This window comes from Sapajus apella, unplaced genomic scaffold, assembly GCF_009761245.1.
Source record: "Sapajus apella isolate SASKATOON/1434 unplaced genomic scaffold, GSC_monkey_1.0 scaffold19, whole genome shotgun sequence".
NCBI classification, from domain to species: Eukaryota; Metazoa; Chordata; class Mammalia; order Primates; family Cebidae; genus Sapajus; species Sapajus apella.
In genome coordinates this window covers 13,697,220-13,715,381 of record NW_022436959.1, presented here as the reverse complement: position 1 = coordinate 13,715,381, position 18,162 = coordinate 13,697,220, and the positions used below count along the sequence as shown (strand labels likewise).

Sequence of the window (18,162 nt, the reverse complement as noted above, 5' to 3'; positions counted from 1 at the left end):
TAAGGTCAGGAGTTCGAGACTATCCTGGCCATTATGTGAAATCCAGTCTCTACTTAAAAATACAAAAAAAAAAAAAAAAAAAAAAAAAAAAACTCAGCAGGGCATGGTGGTGGGTACCTGCAGTCCCAGCTACTCAGGAGGCTGAGGCAGGAGAATCGCTTGAACTGGGGAGGTGGAGACTGCAGTGGGCCAAGATCACACCACTACACTCCAGCCTGGGTGACAAAGGAAAAAATTTAAAGAAAAAGGAAAAAAAATTCTTTATTGTCAAAATTATAACTAATTATGGCAACATAAAATATTTAGTTTTGAGTTATGCAGAATGGTTTCAAATGTAAATGTCTACATCTTTTGACATGTCAATTCCCAGTTTAGGAATTTATGTTATAAAAATTCTCAACCAAGAGCTGGGCGAGGTGGCTCATATAGGTAATCCCAGTACTTTGGTAGGCTAAGGCAGGCGGATCACTTTAGGTCAGGAGTTCGAGACCAGCCTGGCCAACATGTTGAAACTCCCTCTCTACCAAAAAATACAAAACTTAGCCAGGCGTGGTGGCACACAACTGTAATCCCAGCTGCTCAGGCGGCTGAAGCATGAGAATCCCTTGAACCCAACAGGCAGAGGCTGCAGTGAGCAGAGATTGCTCCACTGCGCTCCAGCCTGGGCGAGAGCAAGACCTTGTCTAAAAAAAAAAAAAAAAGAAAAGAAAAACCAGAACATTTAAAATCTTCTCAACCAGGAGTCTGGTGGCATACACACATAGGTACACTCGAATAACTATGAAAAGGATGGCTAAATTATTGCACACCTATGCTAAACAACGCATCTATTGGTTAAAAAAGAGAACTATTTGTACCTACACTGAAGATTCTTCAGGATACATCATTTAGTAAAAGCAAAATTACAAACAGCATTATTTGATTATTTTATTCAAAAATGTTTGTAGATACATGCATAGAACTCCTAGAAAATATACCTAGCAACCAGTGGTAAGCCCTGGGAACTACTAGAGAGAGAACTGAAAAACATTTTTCACATTTTACTTCATGTATTTTGAATTAATCTGAATGCGGACACATGTAAAAATTATCAATCTACTTAATATTTACATACTGTTGTATCTATGTTGTATCTTAAGAAAAAAGGTAATACATTCTCATTGTAAATTAAAAACACACCGCCCAGATTACTTAAGTGAGTCCACATCCCAAAAGAGAACGAAGATCTTTCATGTTTCTGTTATCACCATCACATCTACTCTACATCCACCCGGCTTTCCCATCTGAATTTCAAGGAGAAAAATACAACAGCTTCCCCTGGAATCACTGCTGGGTGATGCTGTATTCATCCTTTACATACATTGTCCAGCAGGATCCTATGAAGCATCCTTTCCATTCTAACCTCCCCAGACCTCAAATTCCTCATCCTCCAACTATATCATGTATTTAGTAAGTGGAGCTGGGAATCAAACCCAGATGTAGATCTCATATCCCACATCCTCCTGGCTTTTCCCTTCAGTTCAACAAGGACACATAAGGCAAGCAATGGGGCTCCTTATCAAGAGGTTTCAGCATAGTTTCTCCTTCCTGCTCTCCTGATCCTCAGCAGGATCTTAAGTTCAAGACTTTTTTTTGGCAAGTTAGGGTCTTACCAAACTTGGTAACAAGGTGAGAAAGACAGAAAACATGGATTCCACTCCAGACACCTCTACCTCTTGCATTCTAAGAACACATCCCCAGGAACCACAATCAGCCTCCTGAGACAAAGCCGTGACACCTACCTCTCCATGCCCTCTGCCCTAACCTCCTATCTCCTCACCAACTTCTCTGTAATCCACTTATATTAAGATGAAGCTACTAAAAAATACATTTAAACGAAAAAAGTCTCATTTTTCTGTCTTAAAACAGGGTATCCAAATGTTTTTATTCTGTAATAAGCCCCAGAGTTGAGAATACCTATATACTAGTCTTTTTCCTAAAGAAAGAAGATAAATCAACCCTTCAAAGAAGCCAAACAAGATTTCTGTACTTAGAAAAGGCAAGAACAGGACATCTCTGCTCTGACTTGTCACTGCAAACATGATTAGGCTCCTGTGCAAGCTACTTTGAAAATTTGGACAACTTAAATTGGAGGGATGAAGTCAGGCAGAGTTGAAGCACCTGGAAATGGGTGTCTGTGATTTTTTTTTTTTTTTTTTTTCAGATGGAGTTTCACTCTTGTTGCCCAGGCTGGAGTTGCAATGGCACGATCTCAGCTCATGGCAACCTCCGCCTCCTAGGTTCAAGCGATTCTCCTGCCTCAGCTTCCAGAATAGCTGGGATTATAGGCATGCACCACCACGCCTGGCTAATTTTTTTTTATTATTATTATTTTTATTTTTAGTAGAGACAGGGTTTCTCCATGTTGGTCAGGCTGGTCTCGAACTCCTGACCTCAGGTGATCTGCCCACCTCGGCCTCCAAAGGTGTTGGGATTTTAAGTGTCAGCCACCGCTCCCAGCGGGTTCCCGTGATTATCTAGAGGGCTTTGGGCAGGTTGCTTCTCCCAGGGTTCTATGAAGAATCCTTTGGTAAAGCATCTATTGTGCTATCTAATTTTTATTAGTTTTTGTTTCTTATAATATTTAAATACATTCTGGAAGTAGTATTCTATTGATAAAAGGACTTGCATAGACAGCAGAAAAATCTTGAAAGGAGTAATTCAGAACAAGGCACCTATCTCAAAATCAACTGATCTAACATATTACCCAGTTTTTGATTAATACTTTTGGTCACTACTGTGACCAAAGACAGGATTCATAATTTGGGAAGCATGCTACTTTACCAAGGACCAGATTTTTTTTAATGTAAAAATGAGGGAATTTAGGTCCTTCCAAAGATTTCTTGTAGTTTGTTTTTCGTTTTTGTTTTTATTGAGATGGAGTTTTGCTGTTGTCACCCAGGTAGGCATGATCTTGGCTCACTACAATCTCCATTTCCCAGGTCCAAGCTATTCTTCTGCCTCAGCCTCCCAAGTAGCTGGGATTACAGGCTCTACTACACCCAGCTAATTTTTGCATTTTTTTTTTTTTTTTAGCAGAGACAGGGTTTCACCATGTTAGCCAGGCTGGTCTCGAACTCCTTACTTCAGGTGATCCACCTGCCTCAGCCTTCCAAAGTGCTGGGATTACAGGCATGAGCCACTGCGCCCAGCAGATTTCTTTTAGGAAAACTTTTATGAACAAAATGGAAGGGTCCCAGCACTTTGGGAGGCCAAGGTGGGCAGATCACGACGTCAGGAGTTTAAGACCAGCCTGGCCAACATGGTGAAACCCTGTCTCTACCAAAAATACAAAAATTAGCCAGGCACGGTGGTTCACACTTGTAATCCTAGCTGCTCAGGAGGCTGAAGCTGGAGAATCACTTGAACCTGGGAGGCAGAGGTTGCAGTGAGCCAAGATTGCATCATTACAATCCAGCCTGGGCAATAGAGACTCCGACTCAAAAAAAAAATAAAATAAAAATAAAAAATAAAAAAATAAACAACTGTACTCAGTCTACACTCTTTCGGAAACTAAGATAGGTTCAGACAATTTCCCAAATGTTATGTTAGCAAGAAAGCAGAATGAGTGTTTAAGAAAGTGAAGGCCAGGCATAGTGGTTCACACCTGTAATCCCAGCACTTTGGGAGGCCAAGGTGGGAGGACTGCTTGAGCCAAGCAGTTCAAGACTAACCGGAACACCACCGTAAAACCTCATCTCTACTGAAAATTTTTTAAAAATTAGCCAGGCATGGTGGTGTGTGCCTGTTAAGTGCCTGTAGTCTATGGCTGTGATCACTGCACTCCAGCCTGGGCAACAGAGTGAGACCCTGTCTCAAAAAAAAAAAAAAAAAGTGAACTCAACTCACCAAACGTTAAAAGGTACATGAGTGGATCAACTGGCCAGGCACAGTGGCTCACACCTGTAATCCAAGCACTCTTGGAGGCTGAGGTGGGCAGATTACCTGAAGTGAGGACTTTGAGACCAGCCTGGCCAACATGGTGAAACCCCGTCTCTACTAAAAATACAAAAATTAGTTGGACATGGTGGCGGGCACCTATAATCCCATCTACTGGGGAGGCTGAGGAAGCAGAATCACTTGAACCCAGGAGGTGATGGTTGCAGGTGAGGCGAGGGTGCCATTTCACTCCAACCTCGGTGACAAAAGCGAAACTCTTAAAAAAAAAAAAAAAAAAAAAAAAAAAAAGGCTGAGCATGGTGGCTTCATGCCTGTAATCCCAGCACTTTGGGAGGCTGAGGCAGGTGGATCACCTGAGGTCGGGAGTTCAAGACTAGCCTGACCAACACGGAGAAACCCCATCTCTACTAAAAATACAAAATTAGCCAGGTGTGGTGGGTGCATGCCAGTAATCCCAGCTATTCAGGAGGCTGAGACAGTAGAATCGCTTGAATCTGGAGGTGGACGTTGCGGTGAGCCAAGATCTTGCCATGGTACTCTAGTCTGGGCAACAAAAGCAAAACTGTCTCCAAAAAAAAAAAATTTAGATCAATTGTCATTTGTCACAAACAAGCATTGTCCAGAGTCAGAGAATCTACTAAGGAGATTCTTCCATCTCTAACAGATACATAAGTACTCATATTTCTAGAAACTAAGAAAATGTACAAACATTGAACAAATGAATTCTGGAACAAAGGTTATATTCCAGGTTGTTCCAAAATTTGTAAATCTTTCTCCTTCTATTTACAGCAGAGCCAGAAGGCTGAGATTTACCACCACCTCCACTCACTTATTCATCCATCTAAATCACTCTCGGTGGTATTCTACACAGCTGATTACACCCTCTGTCTCCACAGGCTTTCTTCATTTACCTCCCAGAAACAGTTTGCCCTGATGGCTTTCTTCTACTTTACTGTCCTTCCTCACCCTCCTTTGCTGGTGTCTCCTTCATCCTAGAGCCACAGGCTCAGTCCCTTGCTGACCTTGGCCAATTCCATGGTTTCAAATGCCATAACCGAATGAAGCCTCTAAATGTCACTTCTATGTCCTATCTCCCTCTGAGCTCCAGATTGATAAATCTGCCTACTAACTTTCTTCACTTAAATTTCTCATAAGTATTAGAAACATCATATCAAAAGCAAAGTTCTTGATTTCTACCCAAGAATCTGCTCCTCTCCCAATATTCTCCATTTTGGTAAATGGCACCATCTTACACCCAATTGTTCTGGCTAAAAAAATTTTGTTATTCTTCACTTTTCTCATACTCCTCAGCTAATCCATCAACAAATCCTGTTGGCTGTTCCTTATGGCTATATAGAGAACAGCCACTACTCATTACCTCCAAAGCTAATACCATCATCTCCGACCAGGATATTACAATGGTACTAAATGCAATTTTCAGGTATTTTCTGTATTTTGAAGCATTTTGAAACCACTACTCCACCCTTCCTTCAGTTTGTGGAAGACGACATACAAAGACAGCCACCATCAATTCCTCCCTCTTGGTACATGTGTGCCACTCCACCATCTAAAGATGGAGTCTATTTCCCTATCACCCCGGAATCTGAGCTGGCTTGATGACTTCCCTTAATCAATGGAATGGGACAGAAGTAACAACATGCAAATTCTGATCCCAGCCTTTAAGAAGACTAGCAGCAGGCCAGGCGCGGTGGCTCAAGCCTGTAATCCCAGCACTTTGGGAGGCCGAGGCGGGTGGATCACGAGGTCAAGAGATCAGGACCATCCTGGTCAACATGGTGAAACCCCGTCTCTACTAAAAATACAAAAGAAAATTAGCTGGGCATGGTGGTGTGTGCCTGTAATCCCAGCTACTCAGGAGGCTGAGGCAGGAGAATTGCCTGAACCCAGGAGGCGGAGGTTGCGGTGAGCCGAGATCGCGCCATTGCACTCCAGCCTGGGTAACAAGAGCGAAACTCCGTCTCAAAAAAAAAAAAAAAACTAGATTCGAATACTAGCAGCTCCTACATTCACTTAGGGTAAAATCAGTCAACTATCACGAAGAAACACGCCAGCTTCTTCTGAACAATAAGATACCATTTGAAGAAAGGTTACAAGGACAGCCAGTTATATCAGCAAAGCTTCCCTGGTCCTTTTAACCCAGTTTAGTAACAGACCCGAGTGACACATGTAAATCAGAAACAACCACCTAACAGACATATAATGATGAGAAAGAATAAGTTGTTTGAGTCACTAAGTTTTGGGGTGGTTTGTGACGCAGCAATAGATAACTGATATACCATGACCACAACAGAATCAGCTCCCTAAACAACTCATAATGCAATAAGATCAGACACTCTAAAGACTTAGGCCCCTATCAGCTTATAGTTCTACTAGATTCCTCTAAGAATACTTCTACAACAACTTTATTTCCTAATCAGGTTAAATGGTCTCAAGATAATTCTCTAAAATATCTATTGTTTATGTACTATGAATTTCCCTTCAGGGCAATAAAATTCACATAATACGTTAATATATATGACTGTGTTTATTTACCAATCCTGATTACTTGCCAAACAGCAATTTCAGACCATGATAAATTACACTGTTCATTTTAATGGAACACTCAAAACCATGCATGCTTGCACCAGCCTTCAAGCAAAATCCTGGCAGTCCAAGCCAATTTGTAATATCAGATTTATGGGGCAGAGATCTTAACTGAGAATGCCAATCCCACCCTTTGGTCATTGCTACCACACTGCCACCTCCTGTCTTATGACTATGGAAGCCTGAATCAGAGGCAACAGTCAATAAAGGAAACTCAGTTAAGAATAGCACAGCTAACCATCTTGTCTTTCCGCCTGTCCTTCCTCCCAGACCAAACCAACCGCCAGAGTTACTGAATGGATAACTCATACCTTCCAAAAATTAGTTATTGCTAGAAAAGTTGCTGCCTGCATGCTGCTAAAGACAACCATAATGGAGTCACTTCAAATACATGAAGGTAATTCAACAGCTTCACTTTAATATAAAATCCCAATCCTATAACCACTTATTAACTGAAGTGGTGTGGCTCATAAGAGTTTCAAAGCATGGCAAAGATCATTTCCCTCTGGCTGACTGCACGAAAGAGGTACACAGGCAAAAACAACAGAAAAAAAATTTAAGTCAAACTTTTTACAGGAAAAACCCCAGATCTCTGTAATTCCAAAAGATATTTTTAAGCTTTAGCTGATAAACTATTTATTTTGAGCACAATGGCAAAACCTCAGAACAAAATACTGTATGCCCCTTGTAGTTTATCACAATGGCATTTAGCCTGAACAGACAATGTAACTGATCACACAAATCAAAAGGAAAGCCAGATACAGAAGCCAAGATTCTCAATTTCCGCTGGCTCCAGGCACATGTCATGTTTCCATAACATCGTCCTCAGGGTTACTGCGGACAGCCACACAGTAGAAGCTACTTATCAACATTCATCTAATTTTTTTAAACTCTTATTAAAGCCAAAGTTCGAAATCTTTCAAACTCTCTCCATTTGTTTTGAGAAAATAAGAAATTAGTAAAAAAAATCGTTTCGGCTACAACCACTTAGGCAATCCCACATTTATCTTAAACTAAGCACTCCAAAGATAACCCAGCTTATAATTCTTTAACCAGTCAAGAAAGTTTCCTAACATTCAGAACCTCAAGTCTCTGCATGTGTGAGAAACTTTCCCGAAGCACAAGATTCACCTGAACCACACACTGATGAGGAAGGAGTAGCACTGCTATTCACACCTGTGTCTAAATGCAGCATTAAAAACAGCTTTTGTTGTCCTAAGACTTTGAAGTAGGAGGCAGCACTGAAGGGTCTTGTGCCCTGGCTAATGGGCATGTCGCTGGTCAAGACACTAGCCTATTCTCTTCTTAACACCTATTAAAATACAACACTAGCTTTTAAATAGCCACTTAAACTAAAATACATTTAAAATGCAACGCTAGCTTTTAAATAGCACTTAAATACATTTAAAACCCCCAATCACTTTTACAAGTTCTATCCAATTTACATGTTAAACACCAGACTAATATGGATATAAGTTCTTCACTTTTTTTCCATTTTCCCCCAGTTTTAGTAAATACACATAAAATTTACCATCTAAATCATTTTTAAGAGTACAATTCAGTGGTATTAAAATACATTCATAGTGTTGGGCAACCATCACTATTTTCTTTAAGGAAACAAAAAGGACATTTGAGCTTAGGCACAACAGTATGTTTTTTAAAATCCTACCCTAAATTAGCTAGGCATGGTGGTTTGTGCCTGTAGTCACAGCTACAAAGGGGGCTGAGGCAGGAGGATCACTTGAACCTGGGAGGCAGAGGTTGTAGCGAGCCTGAGATCGTGCCATTGCTTTCAACCTGGATGACAAAGTAAGACTCCATCTCTTAAAAAAAAAAAAAAGAAAAAGAAAAAAAAAAAAGATCCTACCATAAAAGGAAGAAAAAAATAAAGGATCCTACCCAGAAAAATATTAACTACAACGTGTCCTATTTTTCTTTATTCAAATATATTTTTTGCTACACATAATCCTAAACAATGCCAACAGCTAAATCATGAGGAAGTTCAGTAAAAATATTCTTAGGTTCTTCATCACATAGAAGGCAGCAGCAACAACAAAAAGGTTAGGTTCTAAAAAACTGAACATATGAAACACTATTTTCATAATTTTTAAAAGTCATAGAAATTGAACTAAAACCACCATCCTCTCAGTTTCCCCAGTGTCAGCAATTTTCCTCTTTCCTCTCCCATGCCCAACGGCCCACAACATAACAAAAAAGGATATCAGTGCTATTTACATAATCACATAGGGGCACAAACAAGGCCCTACAGGATACCAGCAGCTCTTCCAACCAAACTCAGCTGCAACATTTCCAAGTACTGACTATTTTCCACACCCGCCCTTAGCTCCAAGGTGGAGGAATGAAAGTCGAGCCCTTACTTCGGAGTCAAAGTCTTCATGTTCTATATCTTTTGTATTTAGAATACAAAGTGCAACGCTATCACAGATATACAATGCAATCTTCTCTTTAATCCAGATGCAGGAGACCTCAATGTCTGTAAAGTGACTGCTATATAATCTTCCCCAACTGAGGGGTATCTGAATGCAGAAAAGCCACATTCCTTCCACATTCCCTTGAGACCTCAGTAATTGGGAGCTAAACTTGGTCTGAACAAAATTCAACCTTATTCCTTCCTGAAAGTGTCCCCGCCCAGCTCCACTGGAAGTCAAAGCTAGGCCAGCCTGACAAGCATCCAACCACCCCTCCTGGGCCTGCTCCCCTGTTTAGTCAGTGCAAGCCCATTCATCCATCTCAGTGTGCATTCTCCAGCACCAGGTTCCTGACATGCCTTGTATAGAAAGTATAAAGGTCACTGCTGCACAGGTGGGTGTGCCTGCCTCAGATGCCCACAGGATGATAAGATGGAATGTAATGACTGCTAAGCAGAAAGAACTCCACCCTAAAGTCCAGCAGGTTTTCTTGGCAAGGATTGGTTTGTGGCATTCAACTATTAAGAGCAATCCCCATTAATCAATATCACCTCTTGACCTTCCCATAGGTGCTGGGCATGTAGTCACCCTGATGTCTTCTCTGCCTACTTCCAGAGCCTATGAAAATGGTGGAACAGTCCAGGTAAGGGAAACTACCTCACAGCTCCACGGGTAAATTAAAATAATTATATTATAGATTTCCAGGAGCAAAGAAAAAAAGGCTCCTTTTTTTGGTTTTGTTTTTTTGGTGGGGAGGAGTTTCATTCTTGCTCAGGCTGGAATGAAGTGCCTCAGCCTCCTGGGTTCAAGCAATTCTCCAGCCTCAGCATCCCAAGTAGCTGGGATTACAGGCATGTGCCACTACATCCAGCTAATTTTTGTATTTTTAGTAGAGACAGGGTTTCACCATGTTGGCCAGGCTGGTCTTGAACTCCTGACCTCAGGCGATCCACCCACCTCGACCTCCCAAAGTGCTGGGATTACAGGCATGAGCCACTACACCCAGCCAAAGGCTCTACTTTTTAAGACATTTCAACACAAGCAAGGGACATGACTGTTCTTTCAAATCAGTTAAAAAAAAATCTTCAATGTTCTCATCCTTGTTTACTTTGGTAGTAAGATAGTACTGTATCATTTAAAATCCTGAACATTTTAATGCTAGTGAAAAATGAGCTTGAAAATTTAAGCTACATTGTTAATAAACTGAAGATTCGTTGACATATACTTGCTGTCACTGGTGACATCTTACCTTATGTGCTTTCCTAAAGAACTCCTGTTTATTATGAAGTAGCAAGTAACTAAGTATACATATGTTTTTGGATTGAGCAACAGCCTTTAAGAATAAAACAGTCAGTTGTTACCAGGTAATGTTTTTAAATTAATCGCCTACACCTGGGGAGAAATTCCCATCAGTTAGCAAAGGAAAAGCAGCAGGGTAAGGCACAGTAATCTGTACTTAGATGTAGCTTAATGAATTGTAAAAATCCAAAACATTTAATTTTTAAATTCAGAAACTGTTAAAATGCCAGTCCTTAAGGCACAACCATTTGCTTTATTTATTCAACATTTTAACAAAATTAAGACCTATTAGCCAAACATGATAGCCATTAGAATTTGCAAAATATGCTTTTTTTTCCCCTAACCAATTCAGGCTATGCCTTTAAGCTTCTTTTTAGGGGGCATGACTTCTCCCTCAATTTTTGTTAAACTAAGCTCAATTTATATGGAAATAATAATTTGACCCCTACCAAAATTCCCAACTAGAACTAAATCTGGTCACTAGAATCCCTTTCAATTATCCTAATGAAATTTAAGTATGAGAACAAGAAAAATCCAAACCAACCCATCCTTAAAAACAAGATTGGCGAAAATGCTTTACCTGGAAGAGAGCTGAAATCTACACAGGCATGTAGGTGATATTTTGTGGAGCACAGCACCAGAGAAATGCACAGCAAACCCCTCCTGCTCTCTACTACACACACACTCACCAATACCTAACCAGATACACGCAGCCCTGGTTTAAATTAACTTTCAGCTTATTGTTTGGTTTACGTTGGGAGTGAGGGGGATGGGGAAGGGGAGGCAGAAATCCTAACCCCACCTTGCAAAACCCAGAAAGGCTTAGAGGCCCACTCAGGTTCCACTGGGAGAGAGCAGTGCCTTTCCAATTGGAGTCAGAGCCGGAACCTATGGTGTGAGTTGGCTGAAGGTTTAAAAAAAAAACCAAAAAACAGAGCTGGAATCTGGCCTGCTCTAGCGAAAGGAAAGGAGTCTCCACTGCTCCATAAGGCTTAATAAGAAAAACAAAAAACGAGAGAGCCATGTCTCCAAAATGCTTCAGAGGCTAAAACGGTCTGCAAACATTCTGTAAAGTGACATACTACACACACGATCTCGGAGACACGAAATCGCCCTTCTTAAGAAGTACAAATCGAGGGTCTCCTCTTTCGGCTTTGGAGCCCCTCCTCCCGCTGTCTCTGTACGGGGAAGCTTCTTCCTTCGGCCTTCCCAGTTCTTTCTTGCCTATTAAACTCTCCGCTCCTTAAAACCAAAAAACAAAACACAACCAAAAAAAAAGCACAAATCTTCCTGGCTTCACTATCTCTTGGTGGTTGTTTGTAAGCAAAAATGTACCCAAGGGGAGGAGGGTGGAAAGCGGGAGACAAAGGCGCTGATTGCAGGAATCTGTAGAACTTTGGAGTAACTCAAAGGCACTTCTGGGCTGGAGAGGCCCCAGCGTTCATGCACGCGTTCCGTCCGATACCCCTGGCGAGCTCACAGGGCAAAGGCACATTCCTCTCCAGTCGGCCGCGCCCACTGCCTCCCAACCCCGGACAGAGAAGGCAAGGCGCGCCCCCCGCGTGTCCGCAGCTGTTTTCACCTCTCTTGCTCCTGGAGTGGTGGGGGATCACCCGCTGCCTCCCAAGCCCTGCAGGCCCCCCGCCCCAAGCTGCCTGTTGGGACCCATTTCCCGTTGGAGCAATCTGACCCGCTCTGACAGAGGACATTCAGCTGTGAGCTTCCGAGACATTTTATAACCAGTAACCATAATTCTGCGGCAGAGACCACAGACAAGTTTTCAATTCCTAACAAGCATCATCAACACACACCCCCGCCAAAAACTTAAAAGCAAGGGGAAAAGACCAGAACACCATGCCACATCGCAACCGGGTAAGCACTACAGGACAAGAGGTCCTCAGTTGAGTCTCTCCACCCTTTAACGGAGCGAAAACAAAATCGGGGGAAACAAGTAGCAGCTCACCTTTGCCTTTTTGGGACCGAGTGCTCAACTTCTATGGGTTTCCCGTGCAGTTCTATTTTACCTGCGGACACACAAGTGAGAGACGGTCGGCCGGGTTCAGCGGCTCTCCCCGCCCGAAAGACCCGCACAGCCTAAGCGGCGACACAAATGGCCTCCTGAGATCCCCGAAGGGCCCCCCGAGGCCCGGACGCCGCTCCAGGCGGAGGGAGAAGCCGACCCCCTAGGGCGGTGTGGGTTAACTCGCAGATGGTTGGGGAGAAGGGTCCATTGGCAGGCCCACTACTTGAGGATCAGTGCAGTCCCCAAGCTTCCCCGACCCACACCTGGGGGCCACCACCAACCCCACGAGGCCCGCAGATGAAATGCGGCCCATCCTCTCACTGCCCTGGACACTCTCCACGGGACAGACTCGGGGCAGGGGGCTCCCCTAGCTTTCTTCAGAGGAGGGCCCCCTGGCCCTGCCCTCTACTTCAGCCCAGGCCCGCCGGGACACTCGGCAGTGGGCTTGGGGAGGACAGGGAGTGGCGGGAAAGGGTCGGGGACGGCAGGGGAGACCGAGAACCGGAGAACTGGCAGAGGCACAGCTCGGCACAGGCTGAACCAGGCGCGAAGGACGGCGAGGCGCCCGCACCGCGTCTGAGTTGATTAAAAGGGAAGCCGAAAGGCACGGGGCTCCCAAGGGGACCCCAACGCAGCCTTCCCACTGGGCGTCCTGCCCCGCCCGGCACCGTCCCTCGCCCTGGCGGAGCCATACCCGGAGGCCGCAGCCCCGCGTCAGGGCCCGGAGAGCGGCGGGCTCCCCGGTGCGTGGCGGCAACTCCCTCCCAGGCGACCAGCCGCCCCCGCCCACCTGCCCCTCTCACTCGTCGAACCGGGGGAGGTGGATCAGGGAAACCGGGCGCACTCGCTCTCCTCCCGCAGGGTGGGGAGGAAGCGCGGGGCCGCCTGTGCGAGGCACCAGCCCCTTGGTCTCATTCGGCATCAGGGTCGAGGCCACTTTCCGTTCTCCACGGCCGGGGTTTGGGGGCGCAGCACAGACAGCGCCGTAAATAACGACCAAGGAAAGCCGGAAGGAACGAGACACAGGCGGGCATTCTAGCTCGGCCCCCGAGGCCCAGCCTGCCTCGGCCTGGAACACGCGCCTGGGCCCGGGCGGGGCGCTGGGGGAGCGCGCCTCCCCCCGCCCTGCGCCCCCCTTAGCCAGCGCCGGGGCTTTCTTGACAGCGCGTCCGCCCTCACCCAGCAAACCCCGGCCGGAGGAGCAGAGCCGCGGGCTGGAGTGGGAACTGAAGCTGAGGAGAGCCCCGGCCCCCACGCGCGTGGGTGTGGGCGCTCGGGCCTCAACCCCGGCCCCTCAGCTAGCCGGGCCTGGGGCCTGCGGAGCCACCCCGGTGGGTCCCGGCGAGAGGTGCAGGGCTGGAGCGGGAGCCCGGGTGAGGCCAGGCCCGGGCCCACCTGAAAGCGCCTCGATGGCCTTGAGGGCCCAGCTCTCGTCTGGGCAGTCCACGAACGCGTAGCCCGTCTTCACCAGGAAGGGTCCCGACACCGGGATCTTGGCGTCCTTGAAGATACTTTCTAGGTCCGAGGGGGCGGCGTTCTCGCTGAGGTTTCCGATATACAGTTTGTTCATTGTGAAGAGTGGCTGTTTAAAAAAATTAACGAAAAATTAAAACCACCCACGGTGATGGATGGATCCAGCTGGTTTTGTTCCCCTCGTCTTCTCGCCTTTAAAATATACAAACACAGTAAGAACGAAGTAAAGAACGAGGAGCGAAAAATCACATCCGAGGCTTCTTGTTTGTCCTTATCTAGATATGTTTTAAAAGAGAAAGAAAAGAAAAAGCCTAGCTACAACCGAAACGCATCAACCAGTCTTCCGAAGTCTGAGAAGGAGGCGGGATTAGCAAGAGAAAGGAGGAGGAGGAGGAGGGGAAAAAACTACTTTTTGTCTCTTCCTCCCCAACCCCTTTGGCTTCGGCCAGCGGACTGTGAAAATATCACACTACGTGAGGCAGGCACCGCCTCCCCATAAAAAAACCCAGAAGGGTGACTGGCAGGAGGGAGGGGAGAGGAGGAGGAGGAGGAGGGAGGAAGGCGCAGGAGGCGGAAAAAATCCGCTCGGAGTGTCCGGCTTTTTGAATGAGCCACGTGTTCAAACTACAAATCAACGTCTCACGTGAGGAATCCCAGCGCCTCAATTAGAGTGGGTTTCGGAGAAAAAAAAAAAAAAGCGAGCTAGAGGAAGAGGGGGAGGGGAAACGAGATTGGGAGAGGGACCCAGAGAAGGGGGAAGAGAAAAAGGGAAAATGCTAAAGGAACCGCAGTCGGCACCGACGGGACCGCGGCGCGGGGCGCTGACGGTCACAACTCGAGTTTAGAAAGGGTTATCTGGTCTGGGCGGATCCTGGGAGGGCTGGAATATTGGTTTGTTTTTTTTAATAAGGAAATGGGTAGAGGTACTAACTAGGCAATTCCTTAGCTCTAGTTACCGTAGTTTTAATCATTCGATTTTTCAAAATAGGTAATTAACAACAAAACCAGAGTCACAATCCCGAACTCGCCTGGTGGCTTTAATGACATTAGAAGTGTAACCCCAGCAAAGCCGCAGGCACGTTTCTACGGCAGGCAGGGACGGAAACGCTGTGAGGAGGGGTGAGGGAGTGGGTGAGGGGGGAAGGGAGTGGGGGCAGGATAGGAGGGCGACGCGCCCCACCCTGTGCGCTCTTCTCGGGCCCCGGGCACCGCGCGAATGGTGGGCGGCCCGGGCCCGGGGCGGTGGGGGATGGGAGCCCGCAGCGTCCTGGGCGGGTGTCTGGGCGACACCTCCTCCGCCTCCGCCTGCGCTCGCGGTGGCTCTCGGCTTCGCGTTTGCCATTGGTTGCGCGATTCAGAAAAAGCTCCAGGATAAATGAGGCCGGGGGCGGGCTTGGCCACTGGTGGGGGAGGGGAGTGCCGGGGCGGAGGTTTCTGGCTAGGGGCTGGGGTCGTCGGGAGCCTGGGCCGCTGGAGGAGAGAAGTCAAAGTGGGAAAAGTCGGTACTTAAAGGGAAACCCTCCCTTCCTGTAGTTTTTAAAGGGGGAGGAGTGGAGTAGGCTGGTACTTTTATTTAAGTAATTTTAGTTGGAGAACTTGAGACTTCAACTGGAAAACGGCCCTGCGTTACCTCTAGGTTGTATTCGCATTTGAAAAATTGTTCGAGTTTCTTTCTGCCTCTTTTCTGTTGCATTTGACCATGAGAGCCATTCATAATTTTTTCTCTGAGTACAATGGTGGCTGTAGGGGGAGGATCTCGGCCCGGTGGAGCCTTTGTGGGCCAACAAAATGTGAACTGGAGACGAGCAATACGGAAACGAAGGCAGTGCTGGGGTTCTTGTGGAAATCTCCAAGTGGTGTTTAATAGATTTTGTACTCCAGTCAAAAGTCTTTATTTGCACTAGATACTTGTGTGTTTTTAACAGGTATATTTTTAACAGGTATTCTATGGAAAAGATACAAAATTCTGATTTTTTTAAGTGAAAGAAATTCTATATGACATGAGAATATAGGCAAGAATCTTTAATGACTTGGTTCTCTTACTGGTAGAAAAAAGGTATCCTGAATAGAGGAAATATTGTGATTTACACTAGAAACATCCTTGGCAATGAAATGATATAAGCTCGCTTCTCTGTCAAAACCGTTCTTAGCATTTTAAAATGTATATTTTTCATTTAAAAGATAAATGGGAGATTATTTAAACATGGGAATTATTGCATGATATAAAGAGTATTTACATTTCGACTTTTAAAGGGAACTTACTTTGTAATTTTGTGAAAGGAACCGGAAGGTGTCAGATCATCCATTTTAAATGCAACTGTTTTTTCTTACAGGTTTTTCTTTCCTGCTAAGCGAATCCAACATTTTAAATGTAAACACATTTTCACAATAATTTCATTCACGTTTAATTTAATGAAATGTTACTTTATAAAATAGGGGACAGATGTGTTTTTTTCTTACAGTATTTGGAACTGTATTAAGAGCTCAGCCTTGAAAGAATGTTTTGGTAAAATTTCTCTTTAAGTTTATGGTTACGTTTAACTTTAAAAGAGCTATTTTTTCATTTTTTAAAAGAGAATTTTAGTTCTAAAAATGGAAAGCTGTGTATTCTTTTGGCTTCTGTGGTATGCAAAATGTAAACATCAAAAACTACGGATTTATTTTAAATGTACCTGTTGTAGATCAAAAGCCATTTGAAGAAGTGTTCTTCATTCATTTAGTAATATTTGCACTTCTCAAAACCACTGTTAATTTTACAACCTGTTGATCATTTAACACTTTTAGTAGTTTTTCCTAAGAACAAATTTTGAGTGTTCAGCTTGCTTCCAAAGTCAGTTGAACCATGGCTTCTGGGTTGACTGTATTTGCTCTTATTAAAACTGAGACCTAAGGAAATATCTACTTCTAAAGCATGGAATAAATTGTTTATTTTCTATCAATACTAGTCTATGCTTATATGGCACTATCAAACAAATCTAACAGCTGGAAAGTAAAACAAGTGTGTGTTTTGATGAAATATGTTACTGGGACTCCTGTGACCCTAATCTGTGTATTATTTTAACAAACTGGATAGTCCATCTAGGACCTTAAAAACATAAGTAATACAAGCTCAGACATCAAAAGAAGGAGGTGGATACAGCCCCCTCCATTTCCAGTCTTCCAAGCATTTAAGGGCTCAGTCAAAAGATTTTGGATAGTTGTGTTGCACTAGCACTTCAAGTACAAAGATACCTTTCAGGAATTTTCAAGAATTAATATAAAATCAACTTAACTTCCAGTTTTTTTATGAATCTCACACAAATTATCTGGTTATAGGCTACTTCAGCTTCTTCCTGAAGCAATCGTTGCTCCTAATTAATGTGAACTCCACGAAGAAAGAACTACCACCATTGTATGTGTTCTGGGATGCGGCTGAATCTTTCCAATTGCATGCAGTCTGTTTACTCTTTGGACAGCTGCATCTCCTCCTTATCTGCTGAACTGAGGACTGTACAAATGCTGCTTCTGGGTCAGTGTAACACTAAAGGAGAAAAACTATGTTTAGAAGGCCAGTTACCTTTGCTGTACCCACATGTCAGGGGTAAAGGCTGAGCGGGCAGATGGGGGGAAGGGGCGTTTCTGCTGCCACCCCTCCTCACACCCGGCTTGGGACCAGCCTGGAGTCTCAAGCCGAAACCCCTCACGCAAGTGGGCACACAATGCCCCGCGCGTCGCCTGGGCCTCTTCGGAGGTGCTTTAACACGCTCTTGCGCTTTTCAATGGCGCTCCTGGACTCTGATCTGTTTAAACCGGAGGCGTAATAAGTGGTAACATGGATCTGCCCTCTCTCTGGAAGCTACCTGCCTATATTTTATTGTTTAAAATAAAGAAAAATGGTGCCCCGGGAGAGGAGAAGATGGGGTTGTTTCCTTTTTCCTCTAGCTCTGCCCAGAGAAAGAGGGCGGGATCCTCACAGCTCCCACTGGGGAGGGTCTTTCGTCCGCCGTCGGCTCGCCTCGGAGAGCCTGGACCACTGGCCTGCCCTTCCCCGGGGCCTGCCGCGGAACCGCGGGCTCCTGCCTCCTCCTAGGGCTACGTCCGTCTGCGCGGAGCCGTGAGGTTGGGGCTCTCGCCGCGCGACCCCACCTGAGTCCGCCCGCCAGGCGGGGACGCACCGGCAGCGTGGGTTTGGCGACCCTCCCGCACCTCCGGCCTCAGCTGCGTATGTGCGCGCGGGGTTCCGTGGGGCGCGGGGATGCTCGGTACCCATGATGAAGGAGAATCCCTCGCCGAACCCTGCGGGTCTGCTCGGGGCGGGCCGCGAGACTGGCGCGCAAAAGCGGCTGCAAGGCGGGGCTCCCGCGCTTCCCGTGGCCGGCTTGCCGAGTCCAAGTTGAGCAACCGGCGTCGAGAGAG

At 45.4% G+C, this 18,162-nt stretch overlaps 1 protein-coding gene across 1 annotated transcript in view; it reads right to left on the bottom strand.

Moving 5' to 3' along the window:
• IGF2BP3 (insulin like growth factor 2 mRNA binding protein 3) overlaps positions 1 to 14,274 on the bottom strand; it is a 160,982-nt gene extending 146,708 nt beyond the window's left edge. Inside the window, exons 1-2 of the mRNA XM_032286997.1 lie at positions 13,690 to 14,274; positions 12,235 to 12,295 (exon numbers count right to left, since the gene is read on the bottom strand). Of these exons, the coding sequence (XP_032142888.1) occupies positions 12,235 to 12,295; positions 13,690 to 13,864 (236 nt within the window). The 5' untranslated portion in view covers positions 13,865 to 14,274. The remainder of the gene's footprint in view (positions 1 to 12,234; positions 12,296 to 13,689) is intronic.
• Positions 14,275 to 18,162: the final 3,888 nt, after the last annotated feature.